The sequence below is a fragment of the Symphalangus syndactylus genome, chromosome X (genome assembly GCF_028878055.3).
Source record: "Symphalangus syndactylus isolate Jambi chromosome X, NHGRI_mSymSyn1-v2.1_pri, whole genome shotgun sequence".
NCBI classification, from domain to species: domain Eukaryota; kingdom Metazoa; phylum Chordata; class Mammalia; order Primates; family Hylobatidae; genus Symphalangus; species Symphalangus syndactylus.
In genome coordinates this window covers 152,372,192-152,396,358 of record NC_072447.2, presented here as the reverse complement: position 1 = coordinate 152,396,358, position 24,167 = coordinate 152,372,192, and the positions used below count along the sequence as shown (strand labels likewise).

General features: G+C 52.3%; 3 protein-coding genes across 3 annotated transcripts; all 3 read right to left on the bottom strand.

Moving 5' to 3' along the window:
- Positions 1-285: 285 nt before the first annotated feature.
- Positions 286-8,383, bottom strand: LOC129476164 (heat shock transcription factor, X-linked-like). Its single transcript, XM_055268821.2, has 3 exons — positions 8,296-8,383; positions 2,306-4,181; positions 286-1,467 (listed from the first exon to the last, which is right to left on the bottom strand). The coding sequence occupies exons 2-3, from the start codon at positions 2,843-2,845 to the stop codon at positions 724-726; spliced, it is 1,284 nt and encodes a 427-aa protein (XP_055124796.1). The 5' UTR covers positions 2,846-4,181; positions 8,296-8,383; the 3' UTR covers positions 286-723.
- A 4,643-nt stretch (positions 8,384-13,026) lies between these two features.
- On the bottom strand, positions 13,027-15,705 carry LOC129475900 (heat shock transcription factor, X-linked-like). Its single transcript, XM_055268352.2, has 2 exons — positions 15,046-15,705; positions 13,027-14,208 (listed from the first exon to the last, which is right to left on the bottom strand). Exons 1-2 carry the CDS (start codon positions 15,583-15,585, stop codon positions 13,465-13,467), a joined length of 1,284 nt encoding a protein of 427 aa, XP_055124327.1. The 5' UTR covers positions 15,586-15,705; the 3' UTR covers positions 13,027-13,464.
- Positions 15,706-17,477: 1,772 nt separating this feature from the next.
- LOC129475901 (transmembrane protein 185A-like) lies at positions 17,478-22,837 on the bottom strand. The gene is made up of 3 exons (XM_055268353.2): positions 21,192-22,837; positions 20,445-20,568; positions 17,478-19,161 (listed from the first exon to the last, which is right to left on the bottom strand). Exons 1-3 carry the CDS (start codon positions 21,339-21,341, stop codon positions 18,917-18,919), a joined length of 519 nt encoding a protein of 172 aa, XP_055124328.1. The 5' UTR covers positions 21,342-22,837; the 3' UTR covers positions 17,478-18,916.
- Positions 22,838-24,167: the final 1,330 nt, after the last annotated feature.

Genomic DNA, 24,167 nt, shown 5'->3' with positions numbered 1-24,167 from the left:
GCCACAACTATCAAGGGCACTTTTTAACTCAATGACAAAGCCAGACGTGATCTCATCTGTATGTAAAGTGAAGATCCTGTTATATAAAGGCACCACCATGACAAGGAATGGCCAGCAACACAGTGTCATTGTGAACCCTCGGCCGGCAATGCTAGCAGCACAATTGGCACTCAGCGAGCAACTCCAGGTAATTTTTTTTTTTTTTTTTTTGAGACGGAGTCTTGCTCTGTCACCCAGGCTGGAGTGCAGTGGTGCGATCTCGGCTCGCTGCAAGCTCCGCCTCCCGGGTTCATGCCATTCTCCTGCCTCAGCCTCCCGAGTAGCTGTGACTACAGGCTCCCGCCACCACGCCCGGCTAATTTTTTGTATTTTTAGTACAGACGGGGTTTCTCCGTGTTAGCCAGGACGGTCTCCATCTCCTGAGCTTGTGATCCACCCGCCTCAGCCTCCCAAAGTGCTGGGGTTACAGATGTGAGCCACCGCGCCCAGCCAGCTCCAGATAATTTTTAATGAGCAGAGGCAGGATGTCTGAGGGGCTTCCTAAAACTCAGCAACTTCTCGAGAACCTCCTGGGCACTTTTCCAGGGAGGCGTGTTAGGCTGAAGTCTCTATCATGCAAGCCAAAGATGTCAGAGCGGGGTACTGGACTGCAAAGAAAGAAAAAGGATGGAGACCATGAAGACTTTTTTGTGCAGTCAGAAAATTACTCATTTTCTGACACATTTATTGACCAGCACGTATTCTGCCCAAATGCTCGCCTCTATGTGCTCTGGTCTGCATAGGCTGGGTACGCCTGGGCCCATCGCTAGCTGGCATGTACCGTGACATGCGGTGGCTGTGGGGGCAATGGTGGTGCAGAGCTGGGGGATGGGGGAACATGGCCATGGAGGCAGCAGGCTGTGCAGCCCCAGCAGCCACTAGGGTCACCGGTACCCAGAGATGGCAAAAGGGCAGCATGCCAGGTGCAGGAAGTCCTGTGGTGTCCATGGCAAGGGCACTAGGGGACGCTGTGGGAAGGGCCACCACAGGCCCGTAAGAATTCATCTGAGTGGGATATCCAGGGACATAGAGGAAGGGCAGTGCTGCAGGCCCAGGGACAGTGGCCACCGGAGTGACGTGAGCCTGGCTGCCCTCTGACCACTCGCCCGCCGGCTGGGTCGCTGGAGCGTTGTCACTCGCCATGGCGGGATTGGGCACCATCACAGGAGTTGCTGGTGGAGCAGAGCCACTCCTGATTTGGGTGTTGGGACCGGCCGGTTCCTGGTGTTGCAGTGTGACCTGGTCATTCTCATTCGGAGATGTGTGATCTTGTTGCTCAGTGTCTGCTGGTGCCAGACAGGATCCAGCAGCTTCTGGCTTGTCCTCCTCCTGATGTCTTGGTGCAGACTTGACGCCCACTCTTCTCTTCATCCTCACGAGGAGGTGAGGGGAGTCTCTTTGAAAGTAAGGATGGCAGTAGAACTCTAACTGTAAGTCAAAGTTTAAATAAACAAAAGGAAACTGCAAGTCACAAGGATGGACTACAACTACCAACCATCTACGCCCCTGTGCAAGAGAACTCTGCTGGCCCAGGAGGCCTTTCTGGAAAAGGTCCCAGTCCCCAAAGGAAGCTGGGGACTCGCGTTCACATCGTCAAGGTTTACCAAGTTGTGGCGGGCCTTTCCGTCTTGGAAAAAGCCTCAAAATGGCAGATTAGGGTGTCCATGGCCAGCGGAAAGGGTCTTTGAAGTTGCAGACCAGGAGGGAAGAAGATTCTGGGCCTCCCCCATGCAGTGTCGGCTGGCAACAGAATGCACCCCGGCTGGGCTGGAGGCCCTGGGCACTGGCTCTTCCACACCAGGGGCCCACCTACCAAGGGCAGCAGGAGCATCTGCACCTCCTGCGCCAGGCGCCCTTCAGCACTTCAACTTGAGCACTTCTCCAGACACCAGCTAGGGTGACAGTGGTACAAATACCAGACTCCCCTGGCCTGCTCACCTCACACGGTAAAGCGCTATGGAGTCAGGGGGACACAGCAACCACCAGACGACATGGCTGGCCCGGGGCAGGAGGACATGCAGATATGGCTACTTAGCACCTGTGATATTTTACACACTCGAGAGGGGCAGGTACCATCCTCAGCCCTCTCCCCACATTCGCTCTTAGTTCATGTCACCTCCACCCAGAGGGGGACACAAGCCCACAGTGATGGCCCCACACCCTGCCTGAGGTCGCCCACTTCCCAGGAGGCAGTCCTGGGACTTCCACCCGACCAGGCCCCAGAGCCCACCGACTTAACCCCCCCCAGAGGCTTGTCGTTCATTACCTTATTCGAGATGGAGACCGGCCTGTTTGTGGAGAAAATGCGGGTGAAGGTCCTGAAAGTGCATTGACGCCATTTTCGGAAGCCATGCAAGTTTAGCTGGTGGAAGAAGCTCTTTATCGAATTTGTGGCAAACACTTTGTGTGCGACGTCCCTTTTGAGAATCTCCTTTTCAAAGAGTTTTTGATTGATCACTATACAAGTCCCACTGTCATCCCACCAGATGGACGAAAACTGGTTGCTGCTGACCAGTCTCCACAGTTTCTGCGGAAAGGGGAGGGAGAGGAGATTATCTGCTCCCTGGGGCGGGACGTCACCGTCAGGGTGCGGCCTTCTGAACGAAGCTGCCTCGGCCAGAGGTTGGAAAGCGATTTCTTCTGTCAGCAGCATGAAGTTAGGGCTCCCAGTGGACACTGGGTGGTGCCAGGCAGGGGAAGGATCTGCTGGGTGAAGGTAGGTCTCTGAGTGCAATTGGGGAGGAAAAGGCACCCTTTCCAAGCCGTGACCCTGTCCTCTCAAATTTCTTTCTTCACAGCGAGCCATGATCAATGATGGCTAGTCCTCCAACTGGCAAACTTGCTAGTGCAGTGTGGCCAGCAGCACCCCTTGGCAGTCATGTAACCAGCCCCATGACATCATAAAGGGGCTCTGACTGCCGAGGGAGGGGTGGCATCTCCACACACCCAGCAAGTTATGTAATAAAGGGCCAAGGCAGACAAGTAGCTGCCCATCTGCATGTGCACATTCCGATCCTCACAGTCATTTCAATGGGAAAGATGACACTAGTGCACAGGAGTGCCAAGGGGCCCTGCCACACCTTAGGTGCAGACCTGGAGCGGTCCCCTTGTCCTAGAGCTCCTGAGCCAGGCAGAACTACAGGAAAGCCCTGGCTCAGGAAGGTCAGAGCTCACCATCTGAGTCATGGGCCCACAGACCCCAGCACATGACTGACACTTTGAAGCACAGAATAAAGGGTAGGACAATGCCCACGGGTCAGGCTGTAGCCACGCCACCCTTTCCACCCTGTCCTAGCCAGAGGCAGCAATGTGCTCCATACAGATCCTCCTAACACACCCACACTGTCGGTCCCCAGCACGCAGATACCCGACAGCCACTTAGGCAAATGGCTTAGCTGACTGCCCCAGCACACACCGTCGCCATGCAGTCCAGTGGGGAGTCGGAGGCAGCCTTCTTCCTGCCTCTCCTCGGCCTGCACGTGTCCCCCCACCAAGCAGAGACACCCTTCTACACCCCGGGTCTCTGCAGTCACATCGTGGTGGGGCATGCAGCTGTTGGCCTTTGAGCATGTCTTGTTTTCCTTGGCCAGTGTCTCCAGAGAAACGCACATGGGTTTGTGCCTAGTGGTCCATCTCTGCAACAGTTGTTCCTTTGGGATCGGATGCTAGGAGGTCACGGGAGAGGTGTCCATCCAAAGCAGTGTCTGTGTCGTACACTGTCCCCACACACAGGGCCACCTCTGCACAGACTCCCCCGACTCGATTCTGGGCACAGAGCTCAGGGATCTTCCAGAGACTGCCACGAACCGGTGATGCCTCCACGCTTGAGACATCCTGACCGCAGGGCCCAAGATGCACTGGCTCAGGGGGTGACAGTGAGGGGTCTGCAAACAGACTGCTGATGCTGGTGTCTCAACCTGGCCGCTGCCGAGCTGTGTGACTTGGGCACGTCACTTAACCTCTCTCGGCCTCCGTCTCCTCCCGGGGATAAGAGTAGTAGCACCTGCTTCCCGGGGCTGTGAGGATCCAGTGGGACGTATAGGCTTGCAGGGCGGACTCCTCTGCTCAAGAGACATGATGACTCTGGTCAAGGCAGCAGTCAGGAGCGTGGGCAGGAGCTGGGTGATGGAGAACCCACAGGCCTGGGGAGAGAGGGAGTGTGTGAGAGACTTCAGCTGAGAACCGAACCTTGGAGGTTCTAACAAAGGCTGACTTACAGGTCTTCTTCAGTGCTGCTCTGGGGCCTCTTGGGGCTCCTGTCCTCCTGGTCAGCCTGTCCCCTGAGAATCTGAAGGAGGAAGTGAGAGGGCTACTCAGCGTGCAGCTAGCCTGCAGAGATCAAGGCTCTATGAGTGACAGTAGGGTGAATGGGGCCAGGTGCTATGGGGTCCCATGTGTGCTGGGGCAGGTGGGGCCCTTGGTGCACATTCAGGGTGAACACTTCACCTTCACTGCTGACACTGCCTGGGCCTCCTCTGCTCTGTGACCTGAGGACACTGTCTCAGACCAAGGCCTGACTGCTTCCTGGAGCTCCCGGAAGAGGAATCGAGGGGCCCTTAGGCTGCAGACTGCAGGTAGAGCCCCGGTCCCTCAGTGCTGTCAAGAGGGCGGGCAGGACACTCTTGAGTTCTACACACCTTTGGGGCAGATGGTCCCCTCTGCGCTCACTCAGGGCCCTCACCTTTCTCCTGGCAGGGACTGGACTCCACTCCTCTACTCGCCTGAGAATCTCTCGGATCAAGAGCTCACATCCCTGATATGGAACAGAAGGACATGCCCCAACCAACATCTGCCCACACCTGCCCAGGGTTTCCTCGGAAGTACAGTAAGAGATGTCCAAATTCAATGGGGTCCATGTGTCCTGGGGTGAGGATACTGCCCGGTCCTCATCTTGATGCCTGCAGGGTCTGGAACCCTCCCCCTGTTGACCTGAGGCCCTATCTCCAGGAGACACCTGAAGAGGAAGTGAGGGGAGTCCATCCACCCAGCGGCTTCCCTCAGCTGACAGAAGGGGCAGGGTGGGGCTAGGTCCTCTGTGTTTGGTGAGTGGGGTCCCCTCAGTCTGCACCTGGACTCCTGGCAGGGCCTGGGACCCTCCCTCTGCTGACTTGAGTGCAGCCCCCTCAGACCAAGGCCAGCCCTCCCTGACACCAATGATCCCAGGATAAAGGAGGGACCTCAGCAGACAGTCCTGCCTGGGTTCTCTGGGGTGACAGTAGGGGCAGGGCAAACTCTCTTGATCTGAGAGTTTCTCTGGCCTGGAGGTACCCTCAATCCTCCCTTAGGTTCCTCACCTGGACTGCTCTCCAATCCTGGGACCACTGTGTCTGTTGAACACAGTGCCTCCCTGTTTTGTCCACACACCCTCTGAGAACAAAGTCCTCACCTCCCTGAGATCCAGAAACAGAGGTGAGGAGGCCCCACATCAGTCACCCCTGCGTGGGGTGTCCACGGCTGACCCCACCAGCTGAATCCTTCAGGTATGAGGTGGGTGTTCCAAAGTCCTCCTGTGGGTTATTCATCTTTACTTCTGCTGGGGCTTCTACTTACTCGACCCTCAAACCCTTGAGATGAGCAGACATCTCCCTTGACACCAATGCCTCATCCCCCTGAGGGCTCCTCAACTTCCTGCCGTGGTGCAAGTGAGCTTGCCACTTAGCACCATCCCTGATCAGCTACCCCCCCGGCCCCCACATCTAAGAACAGAATTCACCTAGACTCTGTGGGGTGGCTTCTTTCTGGGTTGGGGGTACCTCCATTCCTCATGAACGGGGCAAACCTCGGGTCCTGCTGATCCTGGGAGTCCTCCTTCTACTGACCAGGTGTGGAGCCCTCTGTTGAATCTTTCAGTGCCCTCTGGGATCAAGGTACTCACCTCCCTCAGACCTCTCACCCCTAGTCACGACGGGAGAAATGAGACCATGCCTCATGCCATTCCTGCCTGGGGCCACCTGGGGCTGAGAACAGGTGACACCAGTGTCTGTGAGGTCCTTTCTTTTCTGAGAGCGTGGAGGTACCTTCTTACCTTCAGTCCTCACCAAACTTCCTCCCCGTCACTCCTGGAAGACCCTGGATTCCACCCTGTGCTGACCAGGTGTGGCTCCCTCTGCTGAGCTGAGGAAACCCCTCGGACCAAGGCCCCCACCTCCCTGAGACCTGGGAGGCAGAAGTGAGGGGGCACCTCATGGTCACTCATGCGTGAGATACCCAAGGCTGACCAAAGGAGCAGGTTTCAGGGGGCCTCGTCGGTCTCGGTGTCCTCTAGGTATTCATATTTGCTCCTCACAGAATCTGGCCCCTTCCATTTTGCTGAACCAGAGATGAGTCTTGCAGACCAAGGCCAATTTCTCCCTTAGACCCTCTTTGAGAAACTGTGTGTTGGGGGTGGACAGGGCACTTCCCTTCCTCACAGTCCTGCCTGGGGCCTCCCAAGACTGACAGCAGGGGCAGGTTTCCTAGGTCTGGGATGAGAGGTCTGGTGAATCCTTCCTCAGGCCTCTGGGACTCCTCCTTCTGCTCACCTGAGGCCCCACTCCTCGTACCACAGCCCTGTCCCCATTGACACCCGATCCCACCAGCCACAATGCACCACATGTGGCCACCGTGCCCGGGATCACCCAGGCCAGGATCCCCACCGAGCTGGACTCCAGGGTCCCCTCTGTCCTCTGTCTTGTTCCTTCCCTGGTCTCCTAGAGGGCTGGGCCCCACCCCTCTGTGGACCTGAGTCTCTATCTGTCGGATTCCCGAGGCTGAATGAGGAGGGGCCTCGGTCTCAGATAGGGGCCGGGTGGGCCCCTTGTCCTGGGGTACTGGGTCCGCTCAGGCCTTCCTTGTCTCCCAGCAGGACCTGGACCCTCCCTCTATTCTCCCGCGGCCATGCTAACGATACCAACCCCCTTCCCTCGGTCAGCCCAGGATGCAGATATCAGGATCCGCTTCCCTGACCGCCATGCCCGGAACGTCCCAGGGTTGACTGCAGGGGCAGTGACTCCCTCTGTGGGGCCTCAGCCCTCCCTCAGGGTCCTGGCCCTGATGCCTGGCAGAGCCTGGCCCCTGCCCTCTCCCAACCAGTCCTGCCCTGGTCACACCAAGCTCTGACCCAGAGTCCCCTGGGGCTTAAGCAGTGAGGTGGCGAAGGGTGGCCCAGCCCGAGAAGTCCGCCCCCGGGTGGTCCAGGGCTGGCAGCAGGGGTGGTGCTGGATTATTTGGGGCCCTCTATCTGGGGTGGGGGCGTCCTCAGTCCTCCCTCAGCGTCTCACCTTGCCTCCCCACAGAGCCTGGGCCCGCTTCCCTCTGCCGATCTTCAGCCACCACTCAGAACCAAGCCCTTGCTACTCTCTGGCCCCCAGTGCGCAAGTCAGAGGCCTTACATCCGGGCACCCGGAGCTTCCCTGGGTTGACAGCAGGGGCCAAACCGGATTCTGCCACGGGAGACTTGGGGGTGGGGTGGAGTGGGGGGTTGAGGATGGAGGTGGGGAACCTGAGACTGTAGGTCATGGTGGTGGTGGCTGGGTTAGGGGTGTGGAGGCATTCAGCCCTCCCTCAGGGTTCTGAACTTGATGCCAGTCAGAGCCTGGGCCCAGCCTGATAAGCCCGACTCCGCCAGCTCAGGTTGTCCAGGGCTGGCACAGGGGCCGTGCTGTATTATTTGGGGTCCTCTATCTGGGGTGGGTGTTCTTGAGTCCTCTCTCAGGGTCTCACCTTGCCTCCTCACAGAGCCTGGGCCCGCTTCCCTCGGCCGATATCGACCCACCGCTCACAGCAAGACCCCCCGCTACTCTCTGACACCCAGCGTGCAAGTCACTGGCCTTACATCCGGGCACCTGGGGCTTCCCTGGGTTGACAACAGAGGTGGAACCAGATTCTGCCGCGGGAGAGTTGGGGGTGGGGTGGAGTTTAGGGTGGGGTGGGGTGGGGTGGGGTGTAGAGTGGGGCTGAGGATGGGGCTGGGGAACCTGGGGCTGTAGGTCATGGTTCGGTGGGGGGGGGGGCAGCCCTCCCTCAGGGTCCTGACCTTGATGCCCGGCAGAGCCTGGGCCCTGCCCTCTCCTAACCAGCCCTGCCCTGGTCACACCAAGCTCTCACTCCAGAGTGCCCAGCAGCTTGAGCGGCGGAGGGAGGGGGTCGGCCCAGCCTCACAAGTCAGCCCCAGATCAGCCCCCGGGTGGTACAGGGCTGGGAGCGGAGAAGGCACTTGGTTCTTTGGGGTCCTCTATCTGGGGCGGGGGCATTCTCAGTCTTCCCTCAGCACCTCACCTTGACTCCTCACAGAGCCTGGGCCCGCTTCCCTCCACCGGTATGAAGCCGCCCCTCAGAAGGAGGCCTCTCCCTTCTCTCTGACCCCAGTGCGCGTGTCAGTGACGTCACATCCGGCCTCTAAGCCTGGGGCTTCCCTGGGTTGACAGTAGGGGCTGAATCGGGTTCTGGTGGAGTAAGGGTGGGGATGGGGATAGGGGCCCTCAGTCATCCCTCAGAGGGTCCTGACCTTGATACCTGGGTCTGGATCCCCATTTTCTGCCGATTGGGTGTGCTCCTCTCAGACCAAGTCTCTGACTCCCAGTCGCATGAGGTGGCAGTGAGGGGAGGGGTGTGGTCGGGGTGACGACATTGCCAGGGTCTTCCAGGGCTGACAGGAAGGGCTGAGCTGGATTCTGTGGCCCCTCTATGTGGGGAGGGTGGACCTTCAGTCTCTACTCAGGAGGGTTCTCCTCCTGGCTCCTGGCTCTTCGATGAAGTGATGGGTGGGAGATGATCCGTTTATGTCACCTTTGAGCATTTGTCCGGCTGCACGCGTTGCAGAGAATGGCTGCGGGTCCAAGGCTAGATGCTCCCTGGGGGGCTGCAGCACCTGTGATTGTAGGACCTCTGAGAGAAGATGCACACCTTCCCATGGGGGCTCCTCCCCAGCCAGAGCTAGACTTTGCAAACCTTTTGTCCTAAAAGGTTTATTTTTACACGGAAGAGGCTGAGCAGCAGCAAGAGATTTGGAGAAGCCATGTGTTTTGAAGGTATCGAACACAGCAGAGTCCAGATTAGTGATTTTCATATTTTAATCCTCATTCATATGGTAATAAATTTTACATTGTATGTGTACATTAGATATAGTATATGTACATTTTGTTTATATCTACGTTTATATACATACCTGTTTTAGACATTATGTACATTTATGCTTATATGTATATATACATGCATATATATCTTTATATCATAGATGTATAATTATATATACTTACGTGTATATATCTTTAGATACATATTCGTTTGTATTTGTAGACTTTATACTATATATATGCACACAGATTTTATTAATATCTACTCATAGTATGTGGCCTTCACACATACTTACTATTCTATTCCTAGTTCATTCTTTATATTCCATTAAAATAATAATTTCGTGGAAGGCTGGTCTTCTCCTACTAAGTTTGTTTCAGGTGGTTGTTAGCAGAACTCTGGAGCCATAGTGTCTCAATCAACTCAAATTTCCTGGTGTCGTGATATTACCCCACGGCTACTGGCATCAGATTCTGTGGCGCTGCCTCAGATTGCGCAATGATGTGGGGTGGAATGTTAAACACTTTCTCCTATCCATCCTGTAATCTGCCATCTATGCAGGGTACAGACCTCCTCGATTTCCCTGCTGCTCCCTGGACCCAAAACACAAGTACTAGTTTAGCACAGGCTTCAGTCATCCCCAGGGCTTTCTCTGTTTTGATGTTTTTTTTTTTTTTTTTAATCTTTTCCCTTCTATATTTTTCCGGGGTTGATTTGGGGAGCAGAGCACAGCAACCTGAGCTTGGTTGTCACTTTGGCAATGACAGTTAAGGCACTCACTCTGTATTTAATTTAAGTAGCGTTTACATCTTTGCCATATTCTGTTCCCCATCAAGGAATATGGTATACAGATCCATTTACTTGAGATTATTTCCTGAGTCTATCAGCAACTTTGCACAGTTGCTTCCATGAAGGTCTTGTTAGGCTCTTCTTACTTCCATTTTGGATTTTAATGCTGCTGTGAATGGTATATTTTCTATTTTCTATTTTATGCACTAAGTTGCTTCTGTGTGGCAAGGCTCATGATTTTGCTGTAATCACCTTCTATATGACGTTTTCTGAAGTCTTTTATTCATTTGAATATTCAATGTGTCTATTCCTTTGAATTTTCTATGTAGATAATCATATAGTTAACAAATACTATTTCTTAGCAGTCTTCATATCTCATTTTCATTTTGACATCCATAGCTCTGTCTCTTTTTCATTTTCATATTCACTGCAGATGTAGGTGGTAGTGGTGACAGCATAGGTCAACGACTTGTCACTGCCGTGAATGGCAGAGCTTCTGACATTTCACATTTATGTATGCTTGCTGCCGATTTGAGGAAATGGAAGTTCCTTTTAATGTTAGTTTGCTTAACATTGTTAATTTGTACTTACATAGAATTCATTTCAGAGCCTTTGCCTGTACCCATTGCCATGACTGAATGTTTTTTTCTAGTCTATCTTGTATGCAGGGAATTAGAATTGAATTTTTTTCTAACATTTCATCGTATTTTTATTCCATGCATACAGGCGGCTTGTTCGTTTAATCCACTGTTGTGTTGGATATGTGATTATCTGTTTATGACATTTGCTGTGATATGTGTGAACACTTGCCTCACAAATTCTTTTCATGAGTGCTCGGGTGCCTTCATCTGTTTATGAATCTAGGAGAGCGAGCCTGGGAGAATGAGTTAAACAATTGCCCATTTTGGATGCATTGGAAGAGTTGAGATAAGACAGTGATTCATTTTCCCTTGCCACTTGGCTGAACGGGCCTCCAAAATTTCCTGTCCTGGAATATTTGAGGGTAGATTGAACTTTGAATACACTTTCAGTTTGTGGAAGTACCATTGGTTTTATCCATTCACCTCTTCAAGGACATCTTGGTTGGTGATTATGAATAAACTACTATATACATTCGTGTACACGATCTTCCATGTGAGAACCAAAGTTTCCAATTCACTTAGGTAAAACCTAGGAGTACGACTGATGGATCTAAAGGTAAGTCTATGTTTTACTACATAAGAAAGGGCCAAAAGGCCTTCTAGAGTGAATGAAACATTTTTCTTGTCTACCAGCTATGAATGAGAATTCCACATCCTCTCCAGAATTTGATATTCTCAGGTATTTGAATTCTATCCATTGTACTAGGTGGGTAGAGGAATCTTAGTGCTGTTGACATTTGCATTATTAGTGAATAATTATGGTGATCATCTTTTCACGTGTGTATCTTCATTGGTGAATCTATGTGTATTTCTGCGTGTCTTCATTGGTGAATGTCTTCAAATCATTTACATCTTTAGTTGGATTCTTTGTTTTCAAAGGTTGAATGTTAAAAGTTTGGTGTTTATTCAGCATATGAGTTCTTTATCAGACATCAGATTACTAATATTTTCTCTCCATCTATATCGTTTTTTCCATTCTTCTAACAGTATTTTTTTTTTTTTTTTTTTTTTTTTGGAGATGGAGCCTCACTCTGTCCCCCAGCCTGGAGTGCAGTGGCGTGATCTCGACTCACTGCAATCTCTACCCCCTGAGTTCAAGCGATTCTCCTGCCTCAGCCTCCCGAGTAGCTGGGATTACAGGTGCCTGCAAACGTGCCCGGCTAATTTTTGTATTTTTAGTAGAGACAGGATTTCACCATCTTGGCCAGGCTGGTCTTGAACTCCTGACCTCATGATCCACCTGCCTCAGTCTCCCAAAGTGCTGGGATGACAGGCGTGAGCCACCGTGCCCGGCTGAGATTCACAGGAAAACCAGGATCGGAGGGGTATAAGTTTGTAGGAAAGAGGTTTTTAAGTGGCAGCATCTTTGCATGATTCAAACTCTGGAGGCATATGTATAAAGTCCAAGAAACACATGAGAAAATTGTACTTCTTGGAAACTAAGGAGCTCACAAATGATGAAATGTGATTCACACCGATTTGTAAATGAGCACCCATTTGTAAGTGAGCAGGCCGAGACAGGGAGATGCAGACCTGGCTGGACTCTGGATTAATCCATTCCCATGTCTGCATTCTCTTATGGCCTCTTCCCACGTCTCCCAGGACTCTGCCACCTACTGTCAAATTAAAAATCACAGGCAGGGATACCTCTGGGTTCTGGTGTGTGGGTGTTGGGGCTCTCTGCACGCCCTGATTTCAGAGCTCTTTTGATGTCTGTGCCCAGTTGTGTCTATGGTAAGGACTTGAATCTGTTTCTTCTGATCATTCAAAGAGGTTTGTCGATGATAGCATGTGTTCTAAGATGAACACCCCAAGTGACCAGAAAAGGCTGCTTCCTAAGTTAAAACATGACATGACATCTTTTAAATTAATTTTTGGCTCCAAAAGAAAGAAGGAGAAGGAAGGAAGGGAGGGAAAGGGAGAGAGAGAGAGAGAGAGAGAGACGGAAGGAAGGAAGGAAGGAAGGAAGGAAGGAAGGAAGGAAGGAAGCAGAGAGAGAGAGAAAGAAAGAGAGAAAGAGAAAGAAAAAAGGAAAGGAAAGGAAAGGAAAACAAGAAAGAAAAAGTGGGGGCATAGTGGGGGAATCAAGGAAGGAAGTAAAAAACCCCACCAGATCCAGTACAGACATAAAAGCCAAACGTAAATCCTGTCCACCAGACACTAATGAGCACCCTCTAAACTGCAAACCTGTAGGACTCCTTGGTAGTATGTGTCACCGCCACAACTATCAAGGGCACTTTTTAACTCAATGACAAAGCCAGACGTGATCTCATCTGTATGTAAAGTGAAGATCCTGTTATATAAAGGCACCACCATGACAAGGAATGGCCAGCAACACAGTGTCATTGTGAACCCTCGGCCGGCAATGCTAGCAGCACAATTGGCACTCAGCGAGCAACTCCAGGTAATTTTTTTTTTTTTTTTTTTTGAGACGGAGTCTTGCTCTGTCACCCAGGCTGGAGTGCAGTGGTGCGATCTCGGCTCGCTGCAAGCTCCGCCTCCCGGGTTCATGCCATTCTCCTGCCTCAGCCTCCCGAGTAGCTGTGACTACAGGCTCCCGCCACCACGCCCGGCTAATTTTTTGTATTTTTAGTACAGACGGGGTTTCTCCGTGTTAGCCAGGACGGTCTCCATCTCCTGAGCTTGTGATCCACCCGCCTCAGCCTCCCAAAGTGCTGGGGTTACAGATGTGAGCCACCGCGCCCAGCCAGCTCCAGATAATTTTTAATGAGCAGAGGCAGGATGTCTGAGGGGCTTCCTAAAACTCAGCAACTTCTCGAGAACCTCCTGGGCACTTTTCCAGGGAGGCGTGTTAGGCTGAAGTCTCTATCATGCAAGCCAAAGATGTCAGAGCGGGGTACTGGACTGCAAAGAAAGAAAAAGGATGGAGACCATGAAGACTTTTTTGTGCAGTCAGAAAATTACTCATTTTCTGACACATTTATTGACCAGCACGTATTCTGCCCAAATGCTCGCCTCTATGTGCTCTGGTCTGCATAGGCTGGGTACGCCTGGGCCCATCGCTAGCTGGCATGTACCGTGACATGCGGTGGCTGTGGGGGCAATGGTGGTGCAGAGCTGGGGGATGGGGGAACATGGCCATGGAGGCAGCAGGCTGTGCAGCCCCAGCAGCCACTAGGGTCACCGGTACCCAGAGATGGCAAAAGGGCAGCATGCCAGGTGCAGGAAGTCCTGTGGTGTCCATGGCAAGGGCACTAGGGGACGCTGTGGGAAGGGCCACCACAGGCCCGTAAGAATTCATCTGAGTGGGATATCCAGGGACATAGAGGAAGGGCAGTGCTGCAGGCCCAGGGACAGTGGCCACCGGAGTGACGTGAGCCTGGCTGCCCTCTGACCACTCGCCCGCCGGCTGGGTCGCTGGAGCGTTGTCACTCGCCATGGCGGGATTGGGCACCATCACAGGAGTTGCTGGTGGAGCAGAGCCACTCCTGATTTGGGTGTTGGGACCGGCCGGTTCCTGGTGTTGCAGTGTGACCTGGTCATTCTCATTCGGAGATGTGTGATCTTGTTGCTCAGTGTCTGCTGGTGCCAGACAGGATCCAGCAGCTTCTGGCTTGTCCTCCTCCTGATGTCTTGGTGCAGACTTGACGCCCACTCTTCTCTTCATCCTCACGAGGAGGTGAGGGGAGTCTCTTTGAAAGTAAGGATGGCAGTAGAACTCTAACTGTAAGTCAAAGTTTAAATAAACAAAAGGAAACTGCAAGTCACAAGGATGGACTACAACTACCAACCATCTACGCCCCTGTGCAAGAGAACTCTGCTGGCCCAGGAGGCCTTTCTGGAAAAGGTCCCAGTCCCCAAAGGAAGCTGGGGACTCGCGTTCACATCGTCAAGGTTTACCAAGTTGTGGCGGGCCTTTCCGTCTTGGAAAAAGCCTCAAAATGGCAGATTAGGGTGTCCATGGCCAGCGGAAAGGGTCTTTGAAGTTGCAGACCAGGAGGGAAGAAGATTCTGGGCCTCCCCCATGCAGTGTCGGCTGGCAACAGAATGCACCCCGGCTGGGCTGGAGGCCCTGGGCACTGGCTCTTCCACACCAGGGGCCCACCTACCAAGGGCAGCAGGAGCATCTGCACCTCCTGCGCCAGCCGCCCTTCAGCACTTCAACTTGAGCACTTCTCCAGACACCAGCTAGGGTGACAGTGGTACAAATACCAGACTCCCCTGGCCTGCTCACCTCACACGGTAAAGCGCTATGGAGTCAGGGGGACACAGCAACCACCAGACGACATGGCTGGCCCGGGGCAGGAGGACATGCAGATATGGCTACTTAGCACCTGTGATATTTTACACACTCGAGAGGGGCAGGTACCATCCTCAGCCCTCTCCCCACATTCGCTCTTAGTTCATGTCACCTCCACCCAGAGGGGGACACAAGCCCACAGTGATGGCCCCACACCCTGCCTGAGGTCGCCCACTTCCCAGGAGGCAGTCCTGGGACTTCCACCCGACCAGGCCCCAGAGCCCACCGACTTAACCCCCCCAGAGGCTTGTCGTTCATTACCTTATTCGAGATGGAGACCGGCCTGTTTGTGGAGAAAATGCGGGTGAAGGTCCTGAAAGTGCATTGACGCCATTTTCGGAAGCCATGCAAGTTTAGCTGGTGGAAGAAGCTCTTTATCGAATTTGTGGCAAACACTTTGTGTGCGACGTCCCTTTTGAGAATCTCCTTTTCAAAGAGTTTTTGATTGATCACTATACAAGTCCCACTGTCATCCCACCAGATGGACGAAAACTGGTTGCTGCTGACCAGTCTCCACAGTTTCTGCGGAAAGGGGAGGGAGAGGAGATTATCTGCTCCCTGGGGCGGGACGTCACCGTCAGGGTGCGGCCTTCTGAACGAAGCTGCCTCGGCCAGAGGTTGGAAAGCGATTTCTTCTGTCAGCAGCATGAAGTTAGGGCTCCCAGTGGACACTGGGTGGTGCCAGGCAGGGGAAGGATCTGCTGGGTGAAGGTAGGTCTCTGAGTGCAATTGGGGAGGAAAAGGCACCCTTTCCAAGCCGTGACCCTGTCCTCTCAAATTTCTTTCTTCACAGCGAGCCATGATCAATGATGGCTAGTCCTCCAACTGGCAAACTTGCTAGTGCAGTGTGGCCAGCAGCACCCCTTGGCAGTCATGTAACCAGCCCCATGACATCATAAAGGGGCTCTGACTGCCGAGGGAGGGGTGGCATCTCCACACACCCAGCAAGTTATGTAATAAAGGGCCAAGGCAGACAAGTAGCTGCCCATCTGCATGTGCACATTCCGATCCTCACAGTCATTTCAATGGGAAAGATGACACTAGTGCACAGGAGTGCCAAGGGGCCCTGCCACACCTTAGGTGCAGACCTGGAGCGGTCCCCTTGTCCTAGAGCTCCTGAGCCAGGCAGAACTACAGGAAAGCCCTGGCTCAGGAAGGTCAGAGCTCACCATCTGAGTCATGGGCCCACAGACCCCAGCACATGACTGACACTTTGAAGCACAGAATAAAGGGTAGGACAATGCCCACGGGTCAGGCTGTAGCCACGCCACCCTTTCCACCCTGTCCTAGCCAGAGGCAGCAATGTGCTCCATACAGATCCTCCTAACACACCCACACTGTCGGTCCCCAGCACGCAGATACCCGACAGCCACTTAGGCAAATGGCTTAGCTGACTGCCCCAGCACACACCGTCGCCATGCAGTCCAGTGGGGAGTCGGAGGCAGCCTTCTTCCTGCCTCTCCTCGGCCTGCACGTGTCCCCCCACCAAGCAGAGACACCCTTCTACACCCCGGGTCTCTGCAGTCACATCGTGGTGGGGCATGCAGCTGTTGGCCTTTGAGCATGTCTTGTTTTCCTTGGCCAGTGTCTCCAGAGAAACGCACATGGGTTTGTGCCTAGTGGTCCATCTCTGCAACAGTTGTTCCTTTGGGATCGGATGCTAGGAGGTCACGGGAGAGGTGTCCATCCAAAGCAGTGTCTGTGTCGTACACTGTCCCCACACACAGGGCCACCTCTGCACAGACTCCCCCGACTCGATTCTGGGCACAGAGCTCAGGGATCTTCCAGAGACTGCCACGAACCGGTGATGCCTCCACGCTTGAGACATCCTGACCGCAGGGCCCAAGATGCACTGGCTCAGGGGGTGACAGTGAGGGGTCTGCAAACAGACTGCTGATGCTGGTGTCTCAACCTGGCCGCTGCCGAGCTGTGTGACTTGGGCACGTCACTTAACCTCTCTCGGCCTCCGTCTCCTCCCGGGGATAAGAGTAGTAGCACCTGCTTCCCGGGGCTGTGAGGATCCAGTGGGACGTATAGGAACTAGCAAGGCACCTGGCAGTTGGGTCACAGCTACTGTTGTCGCTTCACAAGGCATTTTCTTGAACAGCAAGTCGGAAATCTCATGAGCCTAAGGCAGAATCCACCTGTGGCCTCTGGTTACAACCCACAGGACTGAAAATCCTTCCAGCCACAGCAACTGGTGGATTTCCTGGTCAATTGCCCCAAGTCATGAGCTGAACCCCACTTGGGTTTCAGTTCAGGCAGAACTCTAGAGATGGCTAGGGCGAGCTAGACAGCAATTGCAGAGCCTTTTGTTGCAGCATGAGCACTCCTCAGCTGTTGACATCACTGGGGAGCAAACGAGGACCAGGAGCGGTAAAAGGACAGTGTCTGCTGCAGACTGTCGTAGCACCCAAGGAACACTCCAGAAAGCCTCCTAAGCAGTAACAAGTGTGGCACGGCGTAGCCCAGCCAACAGTGGCATCTGTGAGGCGTCCCCTCCTTCCTCCCACTACCCCCTATACCCTGGGAGCTGTGCACTGAAGGACTCATTCTAAAGGCTGTGCCCCTGCAGCCGCCAGCCTCACTTGGCTGCCTGTGCCAGCTAGAGATTTCTTTCCTCTGAGGCTGGCTGAGAGGACCATTCCAGTTTCCTGGGCCACCCAGCAAATAAGATACACATCATGCACGTGTAAAATGAGGAACCGGTTTATTGAACAGCTTAAGAGGGCAAAAATAGTGGCTTTAGCTACATTTTTTACACACTGAGCAGGAAGGGCTAAACCATCCTGTTCCCCTGTACCCCAAAGAGAACAGGGCTTGCTGGAGGCGGAGTCGTGTTCGCAGCAGACTTGAATTAACCCCATGTAGGCCGGCGAGCAGTTGCCCGTGTTAAAACGCCACACTCTTCTCCTGGCTGAGAAGATCAAAGCTCTTTTTTTACCCTCTTTTCAGCAAAGGACCTATTTGTTTTCAGGCAGGAGGACGTTAAACTTGCAGCCTCTGACACACGGCGGAACCTGCAGTGCTTGGAGAAACGGCACGCACATAGGAAAACATCGCGCCTACCCCAAAGCCTTCTTGTTGCTGGCAGGAGGGAAGCTTGAGACTTTCCCATGCATAGTCGTGACCCGCGTGGCCGTTTCTGCTCTCAGCAACATTCTCCAGTGTTCCGGCTTCAAGCAGCGCTTGTCAGGTTTTAGGCTAGCCACTATTCTGAGAACGTCAGAAAAGCATGGACCATGTCTTGCTTGGCGTTGCTGTTCTGCCAGCAGCAGCTACTACGTACCTGCAGGAGTTCCAGGGCAGAAGTGGCAATGTCCCACGAAGGCGTGGAACCCCACTGGGACGGGGTGGGTGTGCCACGGGCATCCACTTCTGCAGCAGAAGGCATGTGCCTACAGCACAAGCTTGTAAAAAAATACTTGAACAGAATATGCTGTACAGAACTAGGGGTTAACACCGCATATGAAGATGCTAAAACATTTGTATAAATACTCTGTATACAGGCATGGAGTCACTCCCATCGAAAGGGCTCATGGGTGAGGCTATGAGAACCTGCTGTCAGCATGCCCAGAGAGAAACTACTTCCACAGTAGGAACAGAAAAAAGGACTGTGCTGTGTCTAAACACGTGGTGCATCAGAGACATAGTTACAGTTCCTACTGACTGCCCCAGCCGCGACCTGGGAGTGCTGAGGACCTGGGAGTGCTGAGGGAGCTGCGGGAGGTCAGCCCTGTGGAGAAATACATTTCGAAACAACACTTTTGATTGAGATTTCAGCACCGTGTAGACAGATGTTCCTTCTGGGGGCCTGGCAAGCAGCCATCCCCCAGTGGGTCTGATGGGGAAGAGGGGTACCTGGAGCTCCTCCCAGACAGATGGAAATCCCACCCGTTCTCATACTCTTCCTGGCATCCGCATCTGCTGGCACACACCCCCGTCACCTGCCACTTCCGCGTCCCGTCATGGTGAGTGGCTGATAGGCGCTGGATGCAAACAAGGCATGAGATGGACGTACCTGGAGACCCAGCTCCAGTACTGGTTCTGGTCTGCGGGGTGAACGACGGGGCAGAGGCAGGCAGAGAGAGCGCGTCCCAGTCCACTTAAGCTCTGTCCCGGGAAGTGGCATCTAATCTGGCATTTCGATATTTAATTTGGGAGGTGGGAGCACATACTTCCCAGGGCTCTGGGTAATGACCACCCTGGCCTTCTTTCGAAACATGGGTGCGATTTTAGGAGGCTCCGGAACGGGGGTCTCTTCGGTTTCTTCATTATCTTCATGATGGAGATCATAGGAAATGTTTCCATATTCTCGTAGAAATGGGAAGATTTCAAGCAGAAACTGACAGAAATCTTTGCGGATACCAAACCACCCCGAAAAATAAGAATTTTTTATTTCACACACGAGGCTCAACTGACCCTGTTAACTTTCTTTCCATAACAAGAAGTTTCACTCCTACAATGTCATAACATACTTTATCCAGACTCCTGAGTCACAAAGCCTGAACAGGGCTTGAGTACCCAAAATGGGGAGGAAGTGCAAATGCTAGCTCTGTGGTGCTCGGAGTGGGGTTCCCGGACCAGCAGGGGCAGCGTCCCCGGGCCCTAGTTAGGGATGCCATTCTCGGGCCCCAGCCCAGACCTCCAGAAACAGTCTGGCTAGGGTGGGCTCCAGCAGTCCCCTTTTCCGGCCCTTTTGGGATTCTGCTGGGTGCCCAAGTTTGAGAACTACTGCTTCAGTGAGTCTCAAAGTATCTGTGGTGCGTAGACTATGGTGTCTTCTGCTAATCTTCTCCAGCCAGGATAAACTCATGGATGACAGTGCCACCCAAGAACAAGATTTCTGTCACCTTCTGGAATCCGCGAGGGCGGCAGTCATGCGTGGGTCCTGGCCAGCAGGGGGCCTGAACTCATGGAGCCACCTTAAAGCCACTTTCCCAGTCCCACTATTCCTCTCTGTAGGCTAATGGAGTGTCAGCTGGGTGCAGGCCCCCCCCGCTCGCGGGGTGCGGGGGCAGAGGAACAAACAGCAAGCATAGCCTGGGCTGCTGGGCTGCTGGGCTGCAGTGAGGCCCTGCCCCCAAACCCACTGGCTTTTGGAAGGACAATGCTCTGGGCTTCCATGCCATGGAGCTCACAGCCTTGCCAGGAAGGCACCCTCTGCAGAGATCATTTTGGAAGTGTCTGCCTCAGCAAGCAGGTAGAGGGGAATAGAGTGTTAGCAAGGCAAGACAGGCAAGACTTGGGTGATGGGGCGGGGAGGCCAGAGGGGCCAACAGAGACCTAGGATGAATCCCAGGTTTTGGGTGGGAGATGTGGATTTTCCATCAAACCCTCAAGGGCCTGGGAAGAATCTGTCTTGATCCCCATTTTGCAGAGGAGGGAACGGGATCTCTGAGAGGTTGCCTGCCTTGTCTGGTTCTACCTCAAATGGCAGCGTGCACTGCGAGAAAAGTCTCAGTGCAGGCCAGAACACCAGAGTTACGGTATGCTCTTCCCTTAGAAGGTCCCAGAATTTCCTCAGCCCTCGCTTTCCCACACAAGCTTCTAAATTGGGAATCTCAGGGACTCATCCCTTCCTAGACTTCTATCCGCCCCCCACCCCCCGGTCCCACCCCAGACACACACCAAGGACTTCTGAAATGCTGAGTACATACAGTGGTTTCCTCCCTTCTGTCCAAATGTGGTTGCCATCAGCGTGATCAACGAGAGCCAAAGGGGGACAAAGATCGGGATGCAGGAGAAGGCGTTGTGGCCATCCAGTTTGTGAACCAGCAGAATCTAAAGAAAGAGACATAGTCCCGGTTGATGCCAGCACCGAAAATGGACAGAGGCGGAAGCCAGACCTCATTAGAGAGTTCCTCCCCACCACCCCACCCCCGCGTGAGCTCCCAGAATAGGGAACATCAGCACCGCCAGGAAAAGGCAGGAAACCACCTATCCCTGGGGAAAGCTTGAAATGAGCTTTTATGTCCCTCTTCAGAGCTCGGCAATAGCCTATCTGCCTGAAAAATTCCCAATGCCAGCAGTTTTATGGCAAACTCCTCCGGGTGTTTGTTCTAAGGAGTCAACAGCTCCCATTCTAGAATTCTCCACGTCACTCCAATACACAAATCTGACATCCAACTCTGCTTTTCCAAAAGGGGAAACGAGCCATACAGAGGCACCATGGCTAAAAAGGTGCACTCTTCTCCCTGCCAGCCCCACGCGCTGCTCCCAAGAGAAAGGAAGGATGCTCTCCTTTCACCGAAGCTCCCTCTTGGAGACGGCTGTGTTCTCTCCCCTCTCCTGGAGTGGGCTCACTGTGAGCTCGAGGGACAGAAGCTGCCTTTCTAGGGGTGCAGAATCCTGTCAGGGGAAGCGCAAGCTTCAGGGGCTGAAGAGGCTTCCTGTGGAACGCTTACCTCAAATGTAAGAAGGGGCACGACGATGGTCATCCAGCTCAGGGCCATGGTTATATGTGTCCTGCGCTGCTCTGCAATCACATCCATAGAGCGCAAGAACAAGACGGACCACACAATGTAGTAGAGGACCACCAGGCACAGAAAGGACATGAGAATCCACAGCGGGACACACACAACCTGGGGGTGGGTGAGAGAACAGCGAGAGAAGTCTCTTTAGAGCTTCCAACCTGGCCTCTGATGGAAGGCATCTTTAGCACCTTGCTGTGTCTGTCCAGTTAAGGCGGTCCCTCCCGCGAGCCGAATAAGGACCGTTCCACCTCCTAGGACTGCTGCGAGGATCGCTCAGGACAGAAAAGGTATGGTATGTTCACTATGGGGCCTGCTGCCACCAAGGGACACACACGCTCAGTGAGTCATCAGTCCCTCTACCTTTGGGTGACAGACAGCCCTGCATCTGGCTCCGCAGCCTCTACTGTTCCAGAGGCCCACCCTCCCACACTCCGTCAGGCTCCCCTAGGTTCTGCTGCCATCATAGCTTCCCGGGAAACGGGACACAGCTGTCACCCTGTGCACACACACAAGATCTCACCACAACAGACGCTCTTCACAGGCAACATTCCCACAACCTGCTGGGGGTACTTTGGCAACACAAATGGGAACGGGCTCCCCAGAAAGTGTGGCTGCCTGGGCTCCTAAGGATCCCTAACCTCACCCCTACCAAGTTAGTGAACTTGGCAGGTTGATGCTGGATACAGGCTGATGCTGGATACGTAGCACTGCCGGGTCCCTGCCTCCATGACAAGGGGGCATTCCAAGTATAGCGCTGTCGTACCAGGTAGACCTTGTCTCATCCACACACAAGCCCAGAAGATGAGTTCTGGGGGCGCCACTTGGCCAGGCTCCCCTGTGACACGTCTTTGCCCTCCTGCCCTGCCCCCTGGGACGACACTTCTCCGTTCTCCCTTTTTATTATCTATCATACGGTAGGAAAAGTGACTGTCTTCCTTTGGTGTGAGTTCTCTGAGTCTTCACACAAGTGTAGATTCGCACAGCTGTAGACAGGATGCAGAAGAGGTCTGTCACCCTGCAAAACTCTCTCATGCTGTCCCTTCACTGTCACACTGTCCCACCATTAGCCCCGGCAAACACTGATCTGTTCTCCATCAGTGTACTTTCGTCTCTGCTGGAACTTTATGTAGATGGCATCGCGAGACAAGTAACCTGTTGAGACTGGCTTCCCGCCATCCCCATAACGTCTGTAATGAGATTCATCCAAGTTGTTCCCTCCCTGTATCCACAGGTCGTTCCCTCTGAGGGGTATTCCATTGTATGGATGCCTACAGTTTGTTTATCTGACTGTCCGCTGAGGGTGGTTTGTGAAAACCTAACAAGGCTGCTATCCAAAATGCAAACAAGACTGCTACAAACACTGGTGTGTGGGTTTCTACAAGGCTGCACGCTTTCACTTCTCTGGGGTAAATCTTATACCCAGGAGTGGGGCAGCCAAGTCCCATGGTGAGGGCGCTTTTAACTGCATTGGAGACGGCCAAACCGTTTTCTACAGTGCCGGTACCACCTGCCTTCCCGCCAGTAACGCTGGAGTGTCCCAGTTCCTCTGCATCCTCCCAGGCAGGTGGCCTTGTCAGTGTTGTTGAGTTTCACCATTCCGAAGCCATGTGTTTCGGGCCCTCATCCTGGTTGTAGTTTGTCTTCCCTAACCTGTAATGGTGTTGAGCATCTTTTCCTGCGCTTTTTCCCCCATGCATATATCCCCTTCGCAAATTGTCAACTCTTTTGCCAATTTTTAGGTGTTTCTTTTTGCAGTTTTGAGTTTTTAAGAGTTCTCTGTATGTTCTGGGTACAAGTCAGTGTTTTGATGTGTGCTTTGCAAATATTTTCTCCCAGTCTGTGGCCTGTCTTCATTTCATTTTAATTTTGAGGAAGTCCAAATTTATTTATTTATTTGGTTCTAGGACTGGGGCATAGAAAATACAAGGTGAGCTTAGCATTTTGTGGTGCCAGAAAATAAAGAAGTGCTTAAGAAATGATGCAGTATATAAAAAGGGCACAGGAGCTTCCAAAGACTAAAAGGGCTCCCAAAAGCTGGAAAATTTGAGCAACAATATAAATAATGATAGCATTGAATTATAAGCAATAGAATAAAATAACAATTTAGATTTTTCTCAGGTATGAGCATGGATTATCTCTTCATTTATTTAGATGTTTTCAAATTTTTCTGTCATGTTTTGTAGTTTTCAGTGTACAGGTCTTACAAATTTTTCGTTAAATGTATTCCAAAGCACTTTATGTTTTGCTATACATAAAGCACTTGCTTTTTGTCATTTTCATGTGTTTGCTATTAGTATAGAGCTACAGTATTAATTTCTTTATATTAAAAGTGTATCTTATAACCGTGGTATATTCACTTATTAATTGCAGTTTTCCTTTTTTCTTTGTAGAATCCTTAGGATTTTCCACACTGACCATCATGTTGTTTGCAGTAAAGACCATTGTATTTCTTCCTTTTGAATCATGTTTTTCATTTCTTTCTCTTGCTCTGTTGCAATAGTTTGAACCTCTAATAGAAAAAGTTGAGGAGAAGTATGAAATCTGTTATTTTTGCCTTGATCCTGACCTTAGATGGAAAGCATTCAGTATTTCATCATTAAGCATATTCTTAGCTCTAGTTTTTTGTAGATTTCCTTCAATGAATTGATAATGCTCACATATATTTTTAATTTGCTGAGAATTTTTAAAAAATGAAATGTGTTGAAATTTTCAAATGATACTCTGCATTTAATGGTCATTAGATCTTCTTTGTTCTTACTGATTTTCTATTTTTTTCTAACAATTATAGGAATCTTATATAGGTCCTAAGTTTAGGTCTACATAAAGAAAGAATACCAGAGAAGAAATAAATAAAGGTAAAATAAAATGCTTTCTTATTCTTAACTGACCTAAAAGGTAACTATTTGT